General features: G+C 36.4%; 1 protein-coding gene across 6 annotated transcripts; it reads left to right on the forward strand.

Annotated features, from left to right (window-relative positions):
- Window positions 1-1906: 1906 nt before the first annotated feature.
- On the forward strand, window positions 1907-22438 carry LOC105233846 (apolipoprotein D). Of its 6 annotated transcripts, none has more exons than XM_049451984.1 (5): window positions 1907-1982; window positions 7145-7621; window positions 21369-21523; window positions 21592-21664; window positions 21862-22438. In XM_049451984.1, exons 2-5 carry the CDS (start codon window positions 7466-7468, stop codon window positions 22132-22134), a joined length of 657 nt encoding a protein of 218 aa, XP_049307941.1. In that variant the 5' UTR covers window positions 1907-1982; window positions 7145-7465; the 3' UTR covers window positions 22135-22438. The 6 variants fall into 6 exon arrangements, with proteins under 6 accessions (XP_049307941.1, XP_049307943.1, XP_049307939.1 ...); XM_049451986.1 differs by having other exon boundaries at window positions 7195-7621; XM_049451982.1 differs by having other exon boundaries at window positions 1913-2494.
- Window positions 22439-23619: the final 1181 nt, after the last annotated feature.

The following is a 23619-nucleotide window of genomic DNA, read 5'->3' on the forward strand; positions in this document are numbered from 1 at the left end:
TGGGACAGCCACTTTTCACAAGACTCTTTTGAGTTCAACTTTACAAAAAACAACAACACAAACAACATGCGGCACCCAAGGTAGGTAGGTAGGTAGGTAGGTAGGAGTGCAGTCCTATCGGGCTCAATTAGCACTTGATGTGCCATTTTGATACACTATTCGTAGAACCTCCTGTATCTACTATTACGTTTCACTTTCTCCCTCAAACCATTTTGAGGTTTCGATGAAACTACTTATGTCCGTGGGAATCCATTCAAGGTTTGGTGCTTGATGGATTCAAAGTGTTTTATGTCGGATCTGTGCTAGTGCTGGGCATTCGTAGAGAAAGTGGAAGATTGTTTCCTTGCAGATGTCGTTGTAGGGCATACCCATTTTGGACGCATGTTCCCCAAATGGCCAGTGCCCTGTTGTGGTAGCTAATACTCTGTAAATACTTTTTCTTGACCTATTTAATAAGTCGTTGGTTCTTTTCCTATCATATGTTGGCCATAATTGTTTAGTTATGACGATTTTGTAATGTTTTTCCACGTGTTATTTGCAAATTGTTGAAATTGTCTATTGATCTCTTCTTTGATCTATCCTAGCGGGCTTGGTATTAGCTCCGCCTCGGATTCGTTTAGGAAGCTCCTGCCTTTGCCAACTAGTCCGCTTTTTCGTTACCGAAAATGTTCCTGTGGCCGAGAACCCAGATCAAGTTTAGTTGGAGCTTGTCTTTTATTGAGCTTAGTGCAGTTGTGAACTATGCTGGAATTTGTAATGGGTGAAGACAAGCCAAGTGTAATCCTAAACAAGCCAAAGTGGTTTTCTAATAGAATTTCGCAGGCTTTTTCTATGCCTAGTACTTTTGCTTGGAAGATGCTAGCCGAGTTCGGTAGGCGTATAGAGAGAGATATGCCTAGATCAGCGGAGAATACCCCCGTGCCTACTCCGCAGTCGATTTTGGATCCGTCGGTAAAGACTGAGATGGTATCCTCCTCTCCTATTGAACCTCTTCTCCATTCCTGGCGACGCGCTTGGAAAAGATAATTCCAAAGAATCACCCATTAGTCCCCAGTTTGTATGCTAATGTCAATATAAATTTTTTTAACTGAAATCCATTTTGATAAAGCTTGGTGGGGAGAATTTGGAACCCATTTTCCTTACTCCCACAATAAATTGTTAAAGTTACTGTCTCTAAATTGGCCCAAGCACTTAAGCTGTATTTCCAAAGCAAACTCATATACATATGTAGATACATATGCACATACTTGCCAGTATGCACAAAGTACACTCGTGTGAAGTCAACAAATAAATTGCATGCGCAAGTTCACTGCACTTTCAGCACTTCAACGCCAAATAAGTACTTCCTATTAATAAACGATCGTCGAGCCAAATCGAGAACTGACTTTTAATAAACACTTTAACTACTTAATACAAAGTATATGCAATTATTGTTGTTGTAGCGCTTGTTGTTGCAGCAATTATGCGCATAAATTAAGTGGCAAAGTGCCAAGGCATAGATTTGATAGTGTTAAGGTGCCTTGTATGTAGGTACATATGTGTGTGTGTGATTATGTTCATATATGTGAATGTATGTATGTGCATGTTTATGTGTGTGTTTATGAGTAAGTGTTATCCATCAAAAGAATCACTTGGCGCTACTAAATACATATTAACACCACGTTCAAGCCTTAGCGGGCAGCAAACATACCTGCAAGCTTACATACATACATGTATGTATATATGTATGTATTGGCAAGCGTGTGTTTGTATGTTTGTGCGCTGAAGTGAGTTTGTAGAGCGTCTTGCGAGCTGAGCCACCGGGCGATCGTACAATGTTCACTCGACCCAATGCGCCCAACTAGCAGTTCTGTTGTGAACGCTGTAGCGGTTAGTTGTCTTGCTTGTGGCGCTCGCGGTGGCTCACTGTACACATATACATATGTACATGAGTGTAAATTAAATATTGAAAAAACGTTTTCTATTTTTTCTACGGATTAAAGGTGCTACTGCTTATTATAATTTTATGCGTATGCCTGTCTGTTTGGCAAAGTGCAGCCAGCACACACACACGCATACATAAATACACGTACATGTGACGCTAAGAAAACATTGCTCGTTGAGTTTGTCTCATCAAAGTTGACTTTGACGCGTTGCGTACCGGTCGGTGGCAGTTCGTCGCAGTTGTCGCTGAAGAAAAGTGAATGTTATTGTTGTTGACGGCAATTTTTGCAAACAAAAATACACATTTTAACGTTTTTGTGATCTTTAATTTCGAAGACTTTTGTTGTCATGTTGAGTGCTAACAGCGTTTCTTGAAAAAGCGACAAGTGTTAAGTGTGCGCGGCTTTAACCGACATTTAGCGGCAAAAAATTAAAAAAAAAAAATATTTCAAATAATAGTGAATAGTGTGAATAATTGGCGAAGAAGGTGAAGCTAATAAACCGAAAAAAGAAAACAAATTAATAACGGGCAATAAAACTGAAAAACTTAAAAATATTATTATAAAAACAAGTAAGGAAGGGCTAAGCTTGAGTGCAACCGAACATTTTATACTCTTGCAAATTGCAAGAACGAAAGCCAGGAAAATATTATACTTTAAGGTGTAAAACCAATCACATAGAGTAAAGTCAGCCGGATGTTCGAAAATCCTGATATTAGTCATATGGGAGCTAGGCCAAATTTTCGCTCAAATTTATCTATTTTAGGCACAAAGATACAATGTTATGAATAAAACACGCTCTCTTATTTTCATTGGGATAACTCACATATTGGCCGATATATGCGGTACAAAGTCACCCGGAAGTTCGAAAATATTTGTATTAAGTATATATATAGGGGCCCGTATTGGTCCGCTTCAACCCATTTTTTGACATACAGACATACCATTATACAAGAAGGATTAACCCTTAATTTCATTTACACCATATAAAATATCACACATTGACCGACATTTTCGATCAAAAGTCAACTATAGGTACCGGAGTCTAAATATTCGGTACCTAGGGGCTTGAACAGTTTTTATTGGATTTAAACAATTTTTGGTCATAAGGTGGCACACACTAAAGACATTATTCGTGCAAAGTTTTATCCCGTTATATTAATTGCTTCTTGATTTGTGTACTGGAAACTGAACGAAACAAGTGGAGTCTAAAATTGTGTTATATGGAAAGTAGGCGTGGTTGTTGTCCGATTTCGTCCATTTTCACAACGGCACTTAAGAATATCGAAACAATGCCACGTACTAAATTTTATCGAAATCGGTCAGTCAGGTCCCGAGATATGGGATTTCACCAAAAAGTGGGCGGTACCACATCCATTGTCCAATTTTCACAACAGCTCCCATAAAGCTCTCTCATAAGATTGAAAAAGTCGCACGATAGGTAGTCGCTTTGTCTGAAACCTTGTTTGGTATCGAACGGCTCGGAGAGGTGCTTCTCGTTTCTGACGGAGCTTTTGGTGCTACACAACGTCAGTTCACACAGTGGTACAGGTATGAGTTTTGCGGGTATACCGAATTCAGACATCGCGACATAAAGGCAGCTCCTTTCCGTGCTATCCAAAACAGCTTCAAAATCGACGACGAGGTGGTGTGTGTCGATTCTTTCTGCACGGGTCTTTTCACCTTGTCAGTTCTACGCCTCCGTATTTGTATAGCTCAGCCGGTAATCCATCAGCCCTTGCCGCTTTGTTGGTTTTCAGGCGGGTAATTGCTATTCGAACTAATTCATGGTGGGGCAATCTAAAGTCAGCTCCATTGTCATCGACTGGGGAGTTACGAAAAATCGGCAGTCCTGAATTGAGTAAAAGTGCCGCATTAACAGTACATTTCCTAATCAAGAAAGTAGTGCAGTTAAGAGCAAAAGAGTTCAAAATACCAACATTTGCTCCTGCTTCCCTTAAACATTAGCGGAAATACCCGCATAAGTTAAGGAAGTTGGATAATGACCGCCGCGGCACGTTCCAATGGAAATGTCATAATTGTGCGCAGGCATTTCCTTCCTGTTCGCACATCGCAAAAGTGGAGTGATTCATGGGGCACGTCTTGTTGGCAACTGCCAATCGTTGTTGCAAGCTATTGCAACACATTTTACATCAATTTGCTTTTTCCATCATTTTCTTTTCGATTTTCATATTGGCGTGTTGAGTGGAAATTCATGATTTTCCACTTTGCATTTGCTGCAACTATTTAAAACTGTTATTGTTATTGTTATTTTTTATTGTTACTGTTGTTATTATGTTGCGGTTTGAGCTATTGGTTACAAAGCGAGTGCTTTCGCGGTTTTGTTTTCATTGCAAAAATCGTGTCTCAATTATTGTTGTGACACCACCACATCCTGCAGCGGTTTTGTTGTAATACCGTTATGGTTTCTGTTTTCCTTGTGCGCGCCTCCTACTATTTTCTTTTGCGGCATTTTTTCCAGCGCCAGCACTCGACTTTGTACATTTGCATTGCAGTCCATTACATAACGGCTAATCACCTGCCAGCCGTCGACTCGATCGATGCGGTCGGCGGTCTGTCGTGCTGCCGCGCTGTCGGGGCGGGTGGCCAATTTCGTGTGGCCAAAGCGCTTGTGCGGTTTACCGGCTTCAATTTACATTTCACTAGGCCAGTCAAGCGTCCGCGACGACAGCGCGACGACACCCACACCCCGTTCGAAAAATATTTGGTGTACGCATACTGTAACAAAATTTCAAAAAACGCAAAAACAACAGTGGTTTTGTTATGAAAAAATAAGTGCAATAACAGTAAAACTGTGCAAGTAAAACAAAACTCGAAGAAATTGCGTGATTTTTGACGTTTCGCATATTCAATGAACGGAAAAACTTGTCTACTTCATATTTGCATTTGAGTGACAACAACAAAAACAAAAGCGGCATGATATTAAAAAACAAATATTTACACATGTATTTAGTTTAAAGAGGCCAAATATTTTGGTATGGAAAAACAAGTGTATAACAGAATGTAATAAAATTTAACAATAAAAATTGTTGCAAAATTTTATTAAAAAAAAAATAATTAACTTGAAATTTGTAGGCACTTGAATATGAATAATATTTATGTAAATATATTTTAAAATAATTTTAATTCATTTAGTTAAAGAAAAAAATTCCTTAAGTCTTTAATATCTTTTATGGTGAAAAAACTGTAAGAAACCTTCATTCAATTTCCTACAAATAGATATTATTTAAAGTATTTGGAAACGAGCTTTGAATTTTTCTTTCTGTTTATAAGAAGTAATAAGAAATAAAATAAAAAGCAAAAGTGAAGCACCCTTCCGTTGCAATTAAGAGTCCATATTTGGATAGATTTTCCTAGAAGTGTCGAAGGACTTTTGTTTTACAGTACCAAGCGGAAAAATTAATATTTTTTTGGCCCACCCTAATATTTACGTACATACTACTATGAACAAAAACTAGTAAGACTTTTAAAATTCTGAGTGTATTCCTCAAAATCTAAGTCGTCCTCTCGAAGAAATTCCCTTTGGTACCAACACTGCTTTTTGACAGTTTTTCCGGTCGGAAGAAAGTTGGATCGATAATCAAAGTAAACTGTCAACATAACCTTGATTTTTGACCTGCTTTTTCGGCTTTGGCTGACGTTCGCCACGATATTCGGGCGATCGATCAACTGTTTCCGGATCGTAAGCATAGATCCAAGTTTCATTCTCAGAAATAATACGTTTTATGATATCCTAGTAGTCGGAAAGCGTTGTATCACAGGCGTTTAGGTCCAAATGATCTTTCAAACTGGTTTTCACTGATTTTTCCGATAATCCAGCATTTATAACTAGGGGTTCGCTTAACATTTTGAAAAAGTGGAAGTGGTCTCTATTTAGCTTAATGTACCACTTAAGCTACAATAACCAAATTCCCTCACGATAAACCACCCCACGATAAGCATATATGTGTGTGCATGTTAAAAATGGGTTCAATCGGTCCAATACTGCCCTTAGGCCTCATATACCTGATGTAAAGATTTTCGAGTTTTCTGGTATCTGTTTTACCGGATATATCAGCCAATAAGGGAGTTTTGTCAATGAAAATGAGAGAGTATGTTTCACTGATAACATTGTGTCTTTGTGCCTAAAATTAATAAAATTGGGCGAAAACTTGACCCAACCCTTATATAACTAATATCAGGATTTTCGAGCACCCGGCTGATTTTACTCTATATGATTGGTTTCTTAGTACGAGGGCTGTTGTATATATTTGTATAATAATGAAAATAGGCATATTTATCAACGAAAATTGTTTTTTTTTGTTGTTTTTTTTTTCGTTGGATTTGGCTCGTCTTGGAAGACCCACACGGTCGATTGCTGTTTTGTTTCGGGCTCATACGCATAGATCCATGATTCGTCACCTGTGACGATCTTATAAACGTCTTTTGAAGCACCGCGATCGTATTTTTTCAGCATTTCTTTACACCAATCCACACGAGCCTTTTTTTGAGCGATTGTCAAATTGTGCGGGATCCAACGAGAACAAACCTTTTTTACGGCCAGTTGTTCATGCAATATCGAATGTATGCTGGTGGGAGAAATGCATAGGCATGCCTCTATCTGAAGGTATGTTACATGACGGTCTTGCATTATCAGTTCACGTACGGCATCGATGTTTTCTGGAACAACGGCTGTTTTTGGACGACCTTCACGGAATTCGTCTTTGAGCGAGCGTCGGCCACGATTGAATTCGTTGTACCAGTTTTTCACAGTGCTATAGGATGGTGCTTCATAGCCATACAAAGATTTTAGTTTATCGATGCATTCTTGTCGTGATAATTCACGTCGAAAGTTGTGAAAAACGATCGCACGAAAATGTTCACGAGTTAATTCCATTTTTTGGCCGAGATGAATTTTTTAATTCCCTGTAAATAAAACAATTCACGATTAAATGACAAAACGTTCTGAGTGATGTTATGCTAAAAAATGTCAAACTTTCCAAAGGAAATGTCAAATTACACCTGGAAACACTTAGTGTTGATTTTTTTTTATAAAATGTAAATATATGTATCTGTATATAATAAACTGTATATAAAAAATATTAAATTTAAAAACTTTTGGCTTAAAAAACTAAAATGGAACTGGTAGTGAAAACAGACATACACATGTTCATATAATTATAAATTTAAAAATTTACACAAATTTCCTATCGCCTTTATAGCTCAAAACCGTGAAAGCTGTCTGAAATTCTGACAAATATTTACTTAACAGTTAACGACGATCAACACAAGCTGTTCCGTTATATTTCGTGCGCATTGCGGCAATAATTGCGAGTGAAACTTATCTTTGAAAAAAGAAAATAAACAAAACAAAGTAAAAAAGCGAGCAATAAAGAAAAGTAAAGCAGAAAAAAAAATAAAGTGAAATAAAATAAAAAGTGCAAAAATAAAAAAAAATATTAAGAAAAGATAAAAGATAAGCTGCAAACTATCTTGTGTTTTTGCGTCTTCTAATTTACTGCGAGAATCTCTTAAACTCAAAAATGTCAATTTGGCTGAACAACAAACACGCACACACATTTTGCTGCGCATGCGCCACTGCATTGCTTACACTTTTGCTGCTGATTGACGGCGCTGAGAGTTATGGCTTCGGCAGATGTCCGAAATATCCATCGATGCCGAAATTCAATATGAGCAGGGTAAGTAAGAAAATTGTTATGAAGCAAAGAGAAAATAGGATGCCGTCAGACTTAACGGATTTTTCAATAAGAGCGCTACAAGCTTGAAATAATACGTAGTATATATCAATGATGTCCCGGTTTGGGATATCAATGAAATTTTTGATTCCTGTGAAAGTAAATTCGATGCCATTATGTATGGAACTCGATTTCTTTTGCATGGTTATCACGGACACGCTTGCAGAAGTCCAGACGCCGAACCCAATTTTGGTAAGTTTTCAAGCATAAATCGGCCAATACTGCTACACTTTCACGTTCGATATTCGTACGAGGTTCATCAAACCATCAACCTTTCTGGAAATTTGTGGATACCATGAGAAATGTTCGTCTTTTGAAGAAAACCAATCAGACACCTAATTTTCGACTTCTGCGTAGCAGTCGCAGTGCTACTCGGCCATGCGAATCCCATCGATGAAAGTAAATGACAAAGGGAATGACGGAAGTGGTCAAGTCTGTTAAATACTGCGATTGGGTAGCAGCTCTCAGCCAATTACTTTGATAGTAACCTGTACCGATTCCACTTTGTGTGTGTCGTGCAACAAAATTACTTTGCTATGTCTTCTGACCGTGTCGGTTCTTTTTTCGATCAATGCATGGTTCAAATTGTTCATTTGTTGTCTGTAGAGATTAGTTTTGACCATTTCAGGTTTTAGAAGCTCATGATATACTACACTTTTCTGATCCCACCAAACACGGATCATTGCCTCTTTATCGAATCGATCTATTTTTCTAAGTCGATGTTGAAGGTAGTCTCCCCATGATTTTTTCCTTTTAAGATTCTTAAAATAAATCCACTTTTCATTGACAATGACATTTCGATGTAAAACTGAGACGGAACTTTGAGGCAAAATTTCAAAGTGTTTTTCGGCTTTTCACTTGTCTTTCACTCATTTTACTTTTGTATCTTTCCTATAACTTTCCAGTGGTCTTAAATATTTTGTGCAGCATTTAACATGACGGCCATTTGCTTTTGACTCAAAGTATCATCTTCATCAAATATTCCTTGCGGCTCAGAAAAACAGGAAGGCTCGTTCACTACAAATCTTCCCTACCAACACATTCGTGTCTTAACGCTCACTTCATACCTCATTGATATGCAAATAGTATTTTCTCAACTTTTTCTTTGCAATTAAAATTTTTATTTCTTATCCAGCTATAGAAGTAGGTAATTATATAAAATTCCAAACCAGCTGCTAAAACAACAAAACCAAGCTGAATTGACTTGTGCATATTTTAAAGTTTGCAATTACTTTCTTAATAGTTTTGTTTTTCTACTTTCTACGCCAACAAATGCTAATAAATTCTTGACAGATCCAATACAGGGTGTTGCACATAGTGGATTTATTTTGATTATTTCGGAGTCAGTGGCCTCAACTTTAAGAGCTCTACGTCCAATTCATGTTCATCATAATTTTCCTGCCATATCAACAATTGAGCGTCTAGAGGAAGAATTTGAATCCACAGGCACAGTACAAAATGTTCCTGTTTCAGTAAGACAGAGAAGAACCCGTAGGGTCGGGAATATTGCTGCCACTAGCGCATAAATTGAGGAAGACCCAAATCAGTCTCTCACACGTCGTTTTCAAGCGTTGATCTTTTCTGTGACGTGCGGTTTATGGGCCGGAGATGTCATTGGGCCGTGCTTCTTCCATGATGATATTTTTGGCCCGATTTGGATGATATGGACTTGGCAAAATGTGGTTCTAACGGAACGGTGCCACAAGCCACACAGCGAATGTCACAATCGATTTATTGAAAACCAAGTTTGTTGAACGTGTTATCTCACGAAATGGTCCAGTCAGATTGATGAACTTCGTACGAATATCGAACTTGAAATTGCAGGAGTATCTGACGATTTATGCTTGAAAACTGTCGAAAATTGGGTTCAGCGCCTGGACTTCGGCAAGGGTGCTCATGGTGGTCATACATAATAAATTGAGTTTCATACAAAATGTCATCGAATGTACTTTCACAAGAATAAAGAATTTCATTGTTATCCCAAACAGTTGTAGTTTCTCATTGCTGGTAGCGCTCTTATAAAAAAAAACCGTTAGTATACTTATTTTCTTCCACAAAATTCCTCATTATGTTTCTTTGTGGGATAACAATTGCCATTTTGAACCGTTTGAATTACATGATCATATGTTTTCGTCGCTGTGCAGTGGAAAATTGGTACGCGATTACCAATTGTAAATATCGATGTTGCTGAGTCATTCTTTAACATACTATAAGCGCATTATACATACATACTTGTAGCTTTGTTGACACACACAACGACAAAAAGTAAAAAAATATTCAAAGTAAAGTAAAAAATAGTTATTTGAGAAACCAAAACATTTGAACTCAGAAAATGTAATTGTAAATCTTAGCAGTACTGCGAGTAATTTATTTCATATTATCGCTTCAAATTATTTTTAGAATTATACTTGCTTATTAATAACCTTAGCCTACTTTCATTTAATAGTAGTTACAATTAGAGTAATAATTAATATATCAGCTACTTGTATTTTCCCACTCACTAGATCAAATTATACCACGGTGACTATTTTGTTAGAATAAGAGGTGCAATAATATAATATAAAGGTCACCAGAGATTCTAACTAATACAAAAAAACTATCTCTAAAGTATTCACAGCTAACTAATGATCTTTCAAATTTTGAGAGTAGGCTGACAACGATGGGCGAGGCCCGAGTATAGCAATCTTCTAATATTTTGATACCATTAGTGCGATTTATCATCTGTTTCAAAATAGTCGCTGAATTTTATTCCAACGAGTCTGAGAACATGAGAAGAAGTCGTTGGGAACCAGATGCGAACAACACTGTGAATACAGAAACTATTCAAAGTACTTTCTGGATTGAATAGCATTATCATCTTTTACAAATTGATATTTCAATGTACTGATTTCCTTTTATATATAGTAATAACTGTTGTTGGTTTTGGTTTTCATTTGTCCCCATAACCCCAAAACCAGAACTGAGTTGAGTATTACATTTGTTACATTTTGTATTCTCGAATTCGGATTTGGACTGCAGGACTCGGTACTGAAATAATGGAGCCTTGTTTCATCCCTTATTACACATCTATGCTAAAATTTGCACGGAGTTCTCACATAACCATAGACGATGTGCTCAACACCTTCCTTTAATAGCGAGTGTCAGCCAATTCGATCAACTCCATTTTCGGTCCCCCAAAATCCTTCTTCATTCCAACATTATTTGCCTGCCTAGTACTTCTTATGGGGCAGCCTTAGCACCATAATTTAATTACCAACCCTCGTATTCTAGTTAAATTGAAGCAATTACATACGAGTACCACCAGTAATTGCAGTCAAAATGTCTTCCTTTAAGTTTCGAATTAAGTTCTTTAATAATAATAACAGTCATTACAGGTAATTCTTATACTATTGCAACATGTTGCTACAGAGTATAATTGCTTTGTTCACCTAAGAGTTGTTTGCACGACCTAAAAATTATCGATTTAAATATAGGGTTTTATATATGCCTGTGCCAGCGTTAACTTGAGTAAACATTAAGAATAATGGAACTTGGCACATGTGTTTCTTGGCTAAAAAAATATGACGCGCTTGTAGATGGACGTAATCGGAACACTGCCACGCCCACACAACGCCATTAATGGAAAACTAACTGCCACAACTATTTGGTATACTATATGTCAAATCTGGTATATTATGATGTTACCTTGATATTCCTTTGTTGCAGTGCTAAAGTGGGACTATAACCACGCCCACCACTCGTATAACGCAGTTTTAAATTCCAGCTGTTCTCTCAATTTCCAGTATACAAACTAAGTAAAAATGAATGTATCGGCAAAAAACTTTGCACGAATAATATCTTTGATGTGTGCCAGCTTATGTCCAAAAATTATTTAAATCGAACCAAATTGGTCAATTCTTAGGTACCGAATATATAAACCCTAGCACATATTGCAAACTTTTTCTCATAAATATCAATCAATATGTGTAATATATTATAGAAACTCAGAGAGAATCCGACAATAATATGCATCTGTGTCAAAAATAGGCTGGATTGAATCAATAATTCCCCCAGTCCCCATATACCTAATATAAGATTTATAAAACTTACGGTTGGCTTTAGCAGTCCAAAGCGGTCAATATGTTTGATATCTTAGTAATAGTTTAAGGTCGAAAATATTTGAAATTATATTACACTACGTGCAATAATTTTCGTTACTCTAACAAGCCAGCTTTGATCCTTGAAAATTGCAAAAGTTCGGTTACACTCGAACTTAGCTCTTCCTTACTTGTTATATAGTATGCATATGTTCGTATAAGAAGTAGTCTTGCAGCTTTTATATTCAACTAATTGAGTGCTAGTACTCAGTCAATTATAAAAACTTAACCATGCTGAGTGATTAATGCAAGTCATGCCTTGTAGGAAATAAAGAGATTTCTTACTTCTAAAAATATATGTTTACAATGAAAAATATGAGTTAACTTTTATAAAAGTTTTAAGAAATTGTTAAAAGTATGGTTTTGAATCTCTGATCTATAGACACTTGAATTATCAAATTTACGAAAACATTTATGGCATGAATAAAAATTCTTATACAAAAGCCTAAACTATCGGAGGCTTAAAATCCCCAATCGTTCGGATCCTGGATTTAACTGAAAGGTCGTTGCTCTTATGGTAAAAGGAAATTTTCTAAATACCGTCTACAAGCTAACCGAAAGATACCTTAATGTGGCATCCGACTGAGCGAAGAGAAACCGTTAACCTAAGAAAACTGAAATTATTTTTATTTACCAGGAAGTATAAAATCCCAGATCTACCTTATTCCTAATTCGGAGACTCACGTCTTTAACCTGTTGATAAGGCGAAATAAGCGTACCTTTGTGCTTAGCTACTTTAGACGCCAAATATTGAAGAGAGAGTAAGGAAAGCATCGGTTGTCTAATACAAATGTATAGGAGCTATAGGGAAAAGGTGAGACTCTATTCAAAGTTGGCATTTTGGCTCTACGAATCTGTAGTCGCTAATAATTTTTATGATGCATTTGCCTGGTCGAGAGCGCTCGGACGGACTACACTTAAAGGAGCTTTAACGTCACCGGCATCTCCGAGGCACTGCGGATTAGCAACAACATTACTTAAATTATTTTACACAAAGCACCTGTAGACATTGCCGGCAGGTGCATCGCTGCGAAGATCATTCAAAGTCGCAGGAAAGCTGGATATACGAAATATGTAGTCCGTTCAAGGATACGTCAAAGTTCTCTTCTCTGCAACTACATTCCTAAAATATTAGATCGATAAGGCTACTCGAGGAGGCTTTTTCTCTGCTCATATACCGAAGAGGAATATGTTGTGGAGGGGGGAAAGTGAGCTTTTTTAACGGATGGATCTAAGTTACAGGGAAAGGTTGGAACTTTCCGTCAATCTTAGCTTTAAGCTACAAGAACACTGTAGTATTTTTCAGGCAGAACTGGCTGCTATTAAGGCGGCAGAAGACTCTCTCCGACCCCAAATCGGCTATACTAGCGCTGAGCTCGCTAACTGTGCTTTTAAAGATTTTACCCTATAGGAGATCGCTGGTAATCTACTAAACTACCTCTCTTGCCGGACGCAAGTTACCGAGGTTGTATAGAAAAAGGTGGGGTAAAAACATTCAGGCACTTTCTCTTTCATAGCCTAACCTTTGCAAGACTCAGGTTGAAAAATATCGGTAATCTTACCTTCCGCGAACCAGGAGACATAGCCGAAACTGACACTCGCGGTCTTAACAAAATTGTTGTAGGCTCAAATCGCTTTGTTGATTTGTAGGGAGATTATAATATTTTATTTAAGAGTTTTCGAGTTCTCAGCTGTTCAAGTTAGATCGCCATATTAGGGTCGACCCAACATAATTTAACATATCAGCCTGAAACTACACTTCTGCTCTGTCTGAATTCCCTTACTCGATTCCTGTAGTATGATTTCTAACTAGTGGAATACACCAACGAGTAATTAAAGGTGTCCGAATTACATTCATAAGATTTTAATTACCTCTGTATAGTTTTCTCTGTCATACAATGTATATGAATACCGTTCATAACCATATATGATGTATATATTCTACTAAGTTCATGCCAGTTTTTCCTACAAGGCCCATTAAGACTTATTATGTACAGCCATATGTGCATTGTTTTCGTTGTGATACGTACTGACCTCCTGACGGGGCATATTTTAATGTTGATTCTTAAACCTTTGGACTGCTTTCAATAAAATGATTAGACGAAAGGAGGTCAGGCAAAGTGATTCTACAGAAATTATGTTTTTCTCATGAATATGTACTTACTTACATTGTTATATAAAGAGTGTGGTGTTTGATTGAGACGGTGAGCTCAAATTGATTGCGCTGCAACCAGGTTAATTTAATAATGTTAATAAAAACAATATAATTAAGTTAAAAGCTAGTTAAGATTCATCTGGTTTTATCATAACTATTGCACTTACCTTCTATAATAAATTTGTGTCTTAATGCAGATTATTTCGGCAAGTATCCGGGCAATTGGTTTCTAGATCAGTTCCACGAATGAACAGTAAATATTAATATACTGGTATAAATAAAATTTTTGAAGAAGAATTAAATTTTTCGAGTTACACCAGGTCTCCAAAACATTAATAATGGATGGAACCAAAATTTTCACTAACTACCCAGTATCGATCCGATTCTACCTGTTTTTTTTTTTTTGGCAATACTGCATACCATGAATATGCCACATACTAATAAAATGTTCCTTGTGATTCATCGAGATCCTCACATACATTACTAATCATACGTAAATTTATCCAGACATATAACATGTTATATGGGGCTAGATCAAGTTTTCGCTCAATTTTATCCATTTTAGGCTCTTTATGAGTAAACCACGATCTTTTATTTCTATTGAGATGACTCACATATTGAGGGATGTATGCGCTATAAAGTTAGATGGAAGTTCGAAAATTTTTATATTAGGTATAGAGATGTCCCATACAGTCACTGATATATTCAAAAGTCAACCAAAGATCCTGGTGTCCACATATTCGGTACCTGGGAAGTGAAAAAATCAAATGGAATTTAAAATTGTTCTGTATGGGGAGTAGGCGTGGTTGTAGTTCATTTTCACCTATTTTCACACTGTGTCATGTGAGAAGAATGCCTCGAACAAGCTTTAGTCGAAATCGGTAGGATGGGTTCCGAGATATGTAATTTCTTCTGAAAGTGGGCTGTACCAGACCCTTCGTTCAATTTTTACCCTGGTTAGCATAGTGCCCTCTCATACCATCTCATGTGGATAATTGTATGTCTATGTGTATTAAGTTATTAATATAACGCACTTTTAGTACTTTTTAACAGTACCGTTATATTGGAAGTGAACGGAGTTATCAACCGATTTCATTATTTACATTTTTCGCCAAGGAACTTGGTACACACCCAAGCTTCATAAATATATCTTAATTTTTACTGGAGCTAAAGCTTGCATGGACGGACGGACAGGCAGACAGTCATCCGAATTTCAACTCAACTCGTTATTCTGATCATATATACATATACATATATGTGTGTATATAACCATATATATTTATATACTTACAAATAAAATTCGACAAAAATAATTTTTGGTCACCTTATTAATTTTTGATTTTTTGAATCTCTTTGTTTTGACGATGGCAAACAATCAGTTAAAATATCGTTTTTTAATGCTCTTCATTATACATATTTTTTAAACATTTTCGCCTTTCCATATATAAGGTCCAAAAACGATTTCATATTAAATGAATCACAAAAAGTATATGACTATAAATACGTACACATAAATATATGTATGTATATGACCAGGTCAATTAGTAACACAGAGAAGAACAAACACCAAAACACTGCGGTTGTGCTGTTGATCAGTAGCTCAAGGATGAGCAGCTCAATAACTGTGTAGTCACACATTTTCAAGTATGCAGTTAAAGAAATAATTTATATATATATATATATATATATATATATATGTATTATTAACTTCAGTTAACTATAATAAGTTAAGCTATTAACAATAGTTTAAAAGCATCTCAATGACAAGACTCATATAACTCGGATAAGGAAGATTCAAATGATGCTAAAATAAAGGCAAATTTTCCAAGACTTTCTGCAGAGACCAAAATATTTACCATCGCGTAAATCGACATAAGCGGTTTTAACATGTTGCCATTGATATTTATTTATTATTGATATTTGTTTTTATTTTACAACTTAATTAACCCATTCATGCCTTATCTTTAGTTGTTGTTTTAATTTTATTTTTTATACCCCGAACAGTGGTTATTAAGTCGCCAATGAAGTTTCTAACACACAGAGATAAACGTTGGAGGCCCTATAAAGTACTTACGAGTATATACCATAAATGATGACCGTGTCGATCAGAGTCGATCTAGCCATGTTCGTCCATCCGTCTGTCTATCTGTATATATACGAACTTGTTCCTCAATCTTTTAGATATCGATATGAAATTTTGCACATGTGCTTTTCTCTCGAAGAAGCTGCTTATTTCTCGGATTCGCCGATATCAATCCAGTGTCATACAAACTGAACGATCAATTTTTTACAAGATCTTCTTCTTCTTTACTGGCGTATTTCACGTGATATCTTCACGAAATTTGTATGAGACTATTATCCGAAACGCTACAATTTCCTAACATATTTATCAGATTGGAGTACATAGCTACTATTTAGACTGATCTATCGAAGTCCAGATACATATACTATAGATATTTTATGATGTAGAAAATGCACCTGAGAAGGGTATTATAGCTTCGGTGTAGCCTAAGTTAAAGCTTTTTGTTTTTATTTGTTGTTTTCATTTTATAGCTCACGTTTTCGCTTTAAATATTAAAGTCATAATAAACGTTTAAAAAAATCGAAATTAACAGGAAATTACTTTTCTAAGTAAATATAGCTAATAAGAAAAGCCGACAACATGTGGTTACAGTTATTCAGTGTCAGGGGTTAACATATCAATTCGATTGACAGATGTCAAGATAATTGCTTATTAAAATATAATTCAAATCATATAAACATATGAAACAGTGTGCGCCATCTTTTGAGTTGATAGGTTAGGTTAAATTTGCTTATGTTTCCTTATCATTGAGGGGATTTTTTACGTTGGGGTTCCCAAACACAGCGCACAAACCTGTGGAAGGGATAATTCGCCTTCTCCATTTAGCTCGCTTTCACAAGGATGTTTTTTGGCTACCCAGAATATACTTGGTCTAAGAGCGACAGTGATGAGCTGCTTGAGCCATGTGTAAAAGTATCGTTTCTGGTCCATCCCAAGTGAATGGCGTTCTGAGAACTTCCCTCACTTGCGTGAACTTCGACACATGATTCCATCCTTCTCTGTTAAAAACTCAGCTATAATCGCATACGTGATTTCTACGCAAATAAAGAAGAAGAATCAGGTTAGTTTAAAAGGTCGATCATAACAGGAATCTTACTTGTGGTACCTAGAACTGCCATTGCTGGGCAATGTAGAAGATGGTGCCTGAATGTTTTCACCTCACTTTCTTCCATTAAACTTTTAACAGTTTGCATCCGACAAGATTGAAAATTGATTGGTATCATGCTACTCTTCTTTTATTTCTCTGCTAAATGTTTAACTCAATTACGATCACTGGGTACCGGAATATACTTACTACTCTACCTATACTTACCCTGTATTCCGATTGACGTCATTTAGTAGCTCTTGAGCGCTACTCATAGTCGCGGTTCAAAGTACTTGACTACTATCACATAAAAGTACACACTTATGTATATATAGGATTGAATATAAAGGGTGATCCATTTCGAGTTTTCCTATTTTTTTAAATAAGAAAACACATAAGCTTCAAATTTAATGGAGAATGTTTATTGTCATTTAAAAGAACATTCTTTGGTATTTATCTTTTGAAGATCATCTCTTTCAAATGTTGGCCGCATTTCAGTCTCAGTTGGTCCATCCGTTGAGTTCAATTTTCGATTAGTCGTTCGAGTATTTCCACTGATAATTGGCGAATGACACGCATGATGTTTTGCTCTAAGACCTGAATCGAAGCAGGATTGTCCGCATAGACTTTAGTCTTTACATATTGCCACAGAAAGAAGTCTAAACGGTAAGATATCACATGATCTTGGTGGACAATCGACCGGCCAAAACGTGAAATTATCTGCTCACCGAAGTGTTCTCTTAATAAATTCATTGATTGATGCGATGTGTGGAAAGTGGCGTCGTCTTGTTGAAACCAAGTTTCGCCGAGATCTCGAGCTTCAACTTTAGATATCAAATAGTCGGTTATCATGGCGCGATAACGGTTGCCATTGACAGTTACGTTTTCTCCGGCATCATTAAAAAAAAAAAATATGGACGGATGATCCCACCGGTCCACAAACCACACCAAACCGTGTTTTTTTTTTGGATGAAATACCAGCTCTTGAATCTCTTCTGGTTGCTCTTCGTACCCTTTTTTTCAATTTGGATTGCTTACCTACCCATTGAGTCAGAAATGGACCTTAACACTGACCAAAATTTTGAATGTAGGATCTTCTTGGTACTTTTTAAGAGCCCATAGAGGGAAGCGTTGTCGCTTTCAATTTAAGATCTCGATATAAAATGCGCCAAGTTGTTCCATACGTCAGTCCGTGTTGCTGCGAATGGCGCCCAATCGACTCTCTACGGTCATTGTGTACACTCTCAGCTCTGGATGCTATATATTCCTCACTGCGTGCTGAACCTGATCTATTCGTTGGAATATTATACAAAAATGAATGCTGGGTCTCAAAACGGGTGATGATGTTGCGAATAGTCAGCTCAGTAGGCCGATTATGTTGACCATAAGTTCAGCGAATCAGGCAAAACACATTATTTAGAGAATGTGAATTTTCGTAATAAAGTTTAACGATTTATAAATGTTGTTCAGGCGTCAGTCTTTTCGTCCTGAAATGCCAAACAATCCTGAACAAAAATAACATGACAGCTTGAGATGACTCACGTGTGATCTGTCAAAAAATGTTATTCAAAAAAGTGCCTCTACTTGGATCACCCGTTTTAATGAATATATACTCATATGTTATCATTTTACTCCCCACCCCGTATTGTTTTCAAATATTTGCACTGCGCTGATCATCTGCTGTCGCCGCCAGCTCATTTATGACTTTGAACTAATTTTAACAGCGATTTCTGTTTACATTTTTTTTCTATAAGTTTGTAAGCATATATGTATTAATATCTACTAAATATATACATATTCATATATAAGTATGTAAATATGAAAACCAGTTTCTCTTTGGATCGTAACTCAAGCGTTGAAGCTAACACTCATGCGTATACGCGAATATTTTTGCGCTTGCGCATTGCACACTCAGTCGAATTCGTGTTTTTGGTTGTTATCATTAAAATTATTGTATTATCTATATTTATTACAAATTTAATTAGTATGCAGTGTTTTGTCTTGACGTCAACATATTTGTCACTTACAGATTTGCTAACTTTAGACGCCTAACCTATAATTGGCAAATGCGACAACAAATAATTATGTTTGACAATTTCTGAAATACTACATTTAAATAAATATAGGCATCCATAGATACATGTCTTTATACGCTTACATACACCCGGTAGTTTAGCAACTGGTTCGAAACTACTATACAACTGGTATGAATTGGACCAGAGCGCTGATCTAATGTTTGGTGTATAAAATTAAATAAAGGAAGTAAAGGTTTTAAGTAGAAAAATTTTTGATCTTAAGAAAGTTCACAAGTAAAAATGTATTTTTTTTAAGATTTTCCATCTGCGCAAAATGTTTTGGTGGGTTGAAAAGGGAGGCGCATAAGCGTTAGATCGCTGGCGGCCAAACTTAGACCATCCTTAGGTCTATTCAGCTCAAATTAAGCCTTATCCAACCACTCAGAATTTGGTAAAAAAACTAATTTTTTCCACCCCAGTTGCAAAATGTCTCTTAAGTTGGATCATACAGAGCTATCCAGAACATATCCCGCCTCATCTCTCTGAAAGTTGAGCATTCACATTCATCATCCTCTGCGCATGCTCTGCATTTCGCCGAATCCACTTTCACAAATTTCAAAATGTGCGATTTTAAGAGGAGGTTCCAAGTGATGACCCCTACAATATTACTAAAAACCTTTTTGCTTAGAAGTAAGAGCTTTATGGTCTGTCCACCATCATTACTACGCCAAAATAATTTTGTGGCACCCTCCATTTTGCTAGTGGTCCACGACTTGAGATGTTTCTCTAGGGTCTATTACTTTAAATAACCCTTGAAGGAGCTAAGTGGTCAAGAGCAGGTTAAAGAAGTTCTGCTTCCAGCCCCTAGCGGGCCAGTCTTTGCATTTATTTCTATTCCTTTATGACTGGGGCATTTAGTTTGAAGCTACCTTCTGCGTATGTATTGGGTATTTTCATAGGGACGTTACAAAAATAGACCAATAGGGACAGCAAACGACACCATATTTTTTCGCTCTTTTGCCTTTTTTTCATATAAAGATATATGATTCAACAAAGAGTCGAAATTATTAAAATTTGCTACCGAAATTCGGAGTCAGTGGCCACAACTTTAAGAGAGCTACGTTCAATTTATGGTCGTCATACTCGTCCTGTCAGATCAACAATTAAGCGTCTAGTAGAGCAATTTGAATCCACAATACAAAATGTTCCGGTGCTCACACGTCATTCTCAAGCGCTGTGAAGCAAAAACTTGAGAATGATCCGGATTTTCATTGAAAAATCATCTTCAGCGAAGAGGTTCAAATCTGACTGAATGGCTTCGTCAATAAGAAAAATGGGAATCGCTACCGCTCAATGATAACCGAATATTTTTGTCCCGAATTCGATGATATGGACTTGAACAATATGTGGTTCCAAAAGGAGGGCGCCACATGCCACACAGCGAATGCCACAATCGATTTATTGAAAACCAAGCTTGGTGTACGTACTATCTCTCGAAATGGCCCAGTCTGTTGGCCGACTTGCTCGAGTGATTTGACGCCGTTAGACTATTTTTCACCCTTCCTGTGGGACTATATCAAGCCTGTGGTCTATGCTAACAAGCCAGCGACGATTGCTGAACTTCGTACGAATATCGAACGTGAAAGTGTAGTAGTATCTGCCGATTTATACTTGAAAACTGACCAAAATTGGGTTCAGCGTCTGGACTTCTGCAAGCGGGCCCGTGGTGGCCATTGAAAAGAAATCGAGTGCCATACATATTGGCATCGAATGTACTTTCAGAAGAATAAAGAATTTCATTGATATCCAAACCTTTTTATTTTATTAAAAAAAAACTTTTGTAGCGTTCTTTTTGAAAACCCCGTTTTTATAAGGAATCCGGCGTGACAAACTTAAGATACCTTCTTAAGGATGGAGATGCAATATGGGAATGTGAATAGGTTTCTAAAGGCGTTTCTTTCTCTCAAGAGTTTAATTGAAAAATATATAATATTATATAAAATAATATATCTTGGCATCAAATGACAGGCTCGTTAGAAGTTAAAATATTTCGGAACAGCTCTACTAATTCCGAAAAATCGTAGAAGTCTATCTCTCTACTTAAGTCTACACCAAGTAATAAAGATTTTTTTATAGCACTTTTCCAAAAACCTCTGCATTATTTCCATATTTTTAATGTTCTAGAAAACTATAAAAAAAATTTTCTAATCTTTTCAGGTACTTGGTCAATGGTACGAAGTGGAGCGTTCCTTTTATCTGCCCGAAATCGCGTCTGGTTGCACGATACTGGAATTTCAACCGCTACATAAGGAGAAACTTTCCAAGTTTAATAATTTTGAGCTCGAAGTGGCAATCAAAACGATAAACAGATTGTAAGTTAAGCTTCTAAATAAATAAAAATGTTTTTTAAGTTAACAGTTATTTTTATTTTATCTACTAGAACCGGCAATCCGTCAGTGAATCTGGGTTATGCCACGCCTGAGAATCGAAAGTCTTCAATTATGGATTTTAAGGTTAGAATTGGTTTTAAAATAATAAATCATAGAATATTTTGTTACTTTACAGTTATGAAAAAAATTTAAACTACAAAAGCAATCATTTACAAATAATATGATTTTGAAAACTTCAAGAAAATATATTGTATTTATGCCATTACATTTAATTATTCTTACATTCAATATGTAAATGTTGTATTTTTCTTCTCACACAGTTCAACACCCGCTTCCCGGACGTTATCGCACGACTACTGCCTGGCTCTGGCAAATATCAAGTGCTCTACACGGACTATGAGAATTTTGCGATTCTTTGGTCTTGTGGCAGTCTCGGCTCGATCGGTTATTCCGATCAAATTTGGGTGTTCGGACGCGATCGCGATTTCCCCGTAGAAGTTCGTACGAAAATCTACGACGCCCTAAAGAAATTGGGGCTGGATCCGGAGCGATTAGTGTTGAGTAAGAATAAAAATTGTCCACAAACATTATAGTTAACTTTGCCATAAAAATTCACACAAAATAAATTAACTACTTTATTTTAAATAATATAATAAATAACTGTGTATATATAATTAATTTTACACTAAACTCAAAATAAGTTATAGGAAGAAATTGGTAATTATTTTAAAGTAAAAAAATGAAATTAAAAAAAAAAGATTATAGCCTAGCATAATTATACTAGATTAAGTCGCTGTGATAGTAAGAAAAGTGCATCCGAATGATCATTCCGAAAATTGTTTATGTATTAAGATGTAAATAAACGACAATAAATTTATATATTATATAATGTGATAATATTTGGAATTAATAGATTTAGTTCTGGTCTCTTTTCTTCGGTACCGTGTTTTCAGAATAGGCCATTAACTTCCGGATTCCAACAAAAATTAGTCTAAAGAAGTCAAATCAAATATTCCGGTACCACTTTCCATACCGTCTTTATAGATGACGCTCAGCAAAACTTCTTAAAACTTAAATGAGTGATTGTTGCAGGTGTGACCAGAACTGTTGTATCTTCCTGCGGGAACTTCCACTAGAATTATGTGTTTTTTTGTCATTTCAAGTCTTGCGATAATAAATAGTCCTAATAGAAGAAGGTAAGCTTCTTTAATGGCGACGACTTGCTGCCTGTCTATAGAGTTTACAATTTGAACAACTTTTTTGACAGTTCATTCGAGAGTCGTGTCAAACTGTCATGTTATTTTTTACATGGAAAGGCTTTCGTCTGAACAATGTTTACAAATCGTTCAACTTTATTAACAAAATTCAGGTTCCGTTTCGCTCAACATATGATCATCACAATCGGCCTACTGAGTGTACTATTCGCTACACCAGGGATGGGCACATTAGCCCTCAGTGGCATTTTGCCCGTGCGGGCACGAATGCACATTTTGAGGGCTAGGTGAGGGGATCATCGCGGGCAAACATGAAGAGGGAAGTGAGAGCAACGTTTTACCACTCCATATTTACAAATGAGAGCAACGTATTTTCCACCACCATTGACTGATCTATCACATGTACAGTGGTGTGAACAAAATAGAAACAACCATAAGGTGTTGTGAAGTTTTAAAATATGCTGTTTTCTTATTAAATAAAATTGTTTTAGATACATAACATCACATATATATATTTTTTCCTAACAGTGATTAAAATTTCCCACCATGCAAAGGTAAATAAAAACAAATTTTAATGCGAAACTCTAAACTCTGCAAATTATGTTTACCCATTTTTGTTCACACAACTGTACAATTCCGATATGAAGTAAACTTCCACCCTTAAATTTGTGTACAATGTCAGTATTGCCGCAACCACTCTGCGATGAACATCAAGTTACGGAGGAATGTAATTCATTTTTTTCGCAATTTTTCTCAACTTGTTATGCCCTTCTCTCCGTAAACTGATATTCCCCTCATCCAGCCCCCGTGCGCACTTTGCTAACTTTGCGGGCTAAAAATGTGCCCATCCCTGCGCTACACCAT

Source organism: Bactrocera dorsalis, chromosome 3 (assembly GCF_023373825.1).
Source record: "Bactrocera dorsalis isolate Fly_Bdor chromosome 3, ASM2337382v1, whole genome shotgun sequence".
Lineage (NCBI taxonomy): Eukaryota > Metazoa > Arthropoda > Insecta > Diptera > Tephritidae > Bactrocera > Bactrocera dorsalis.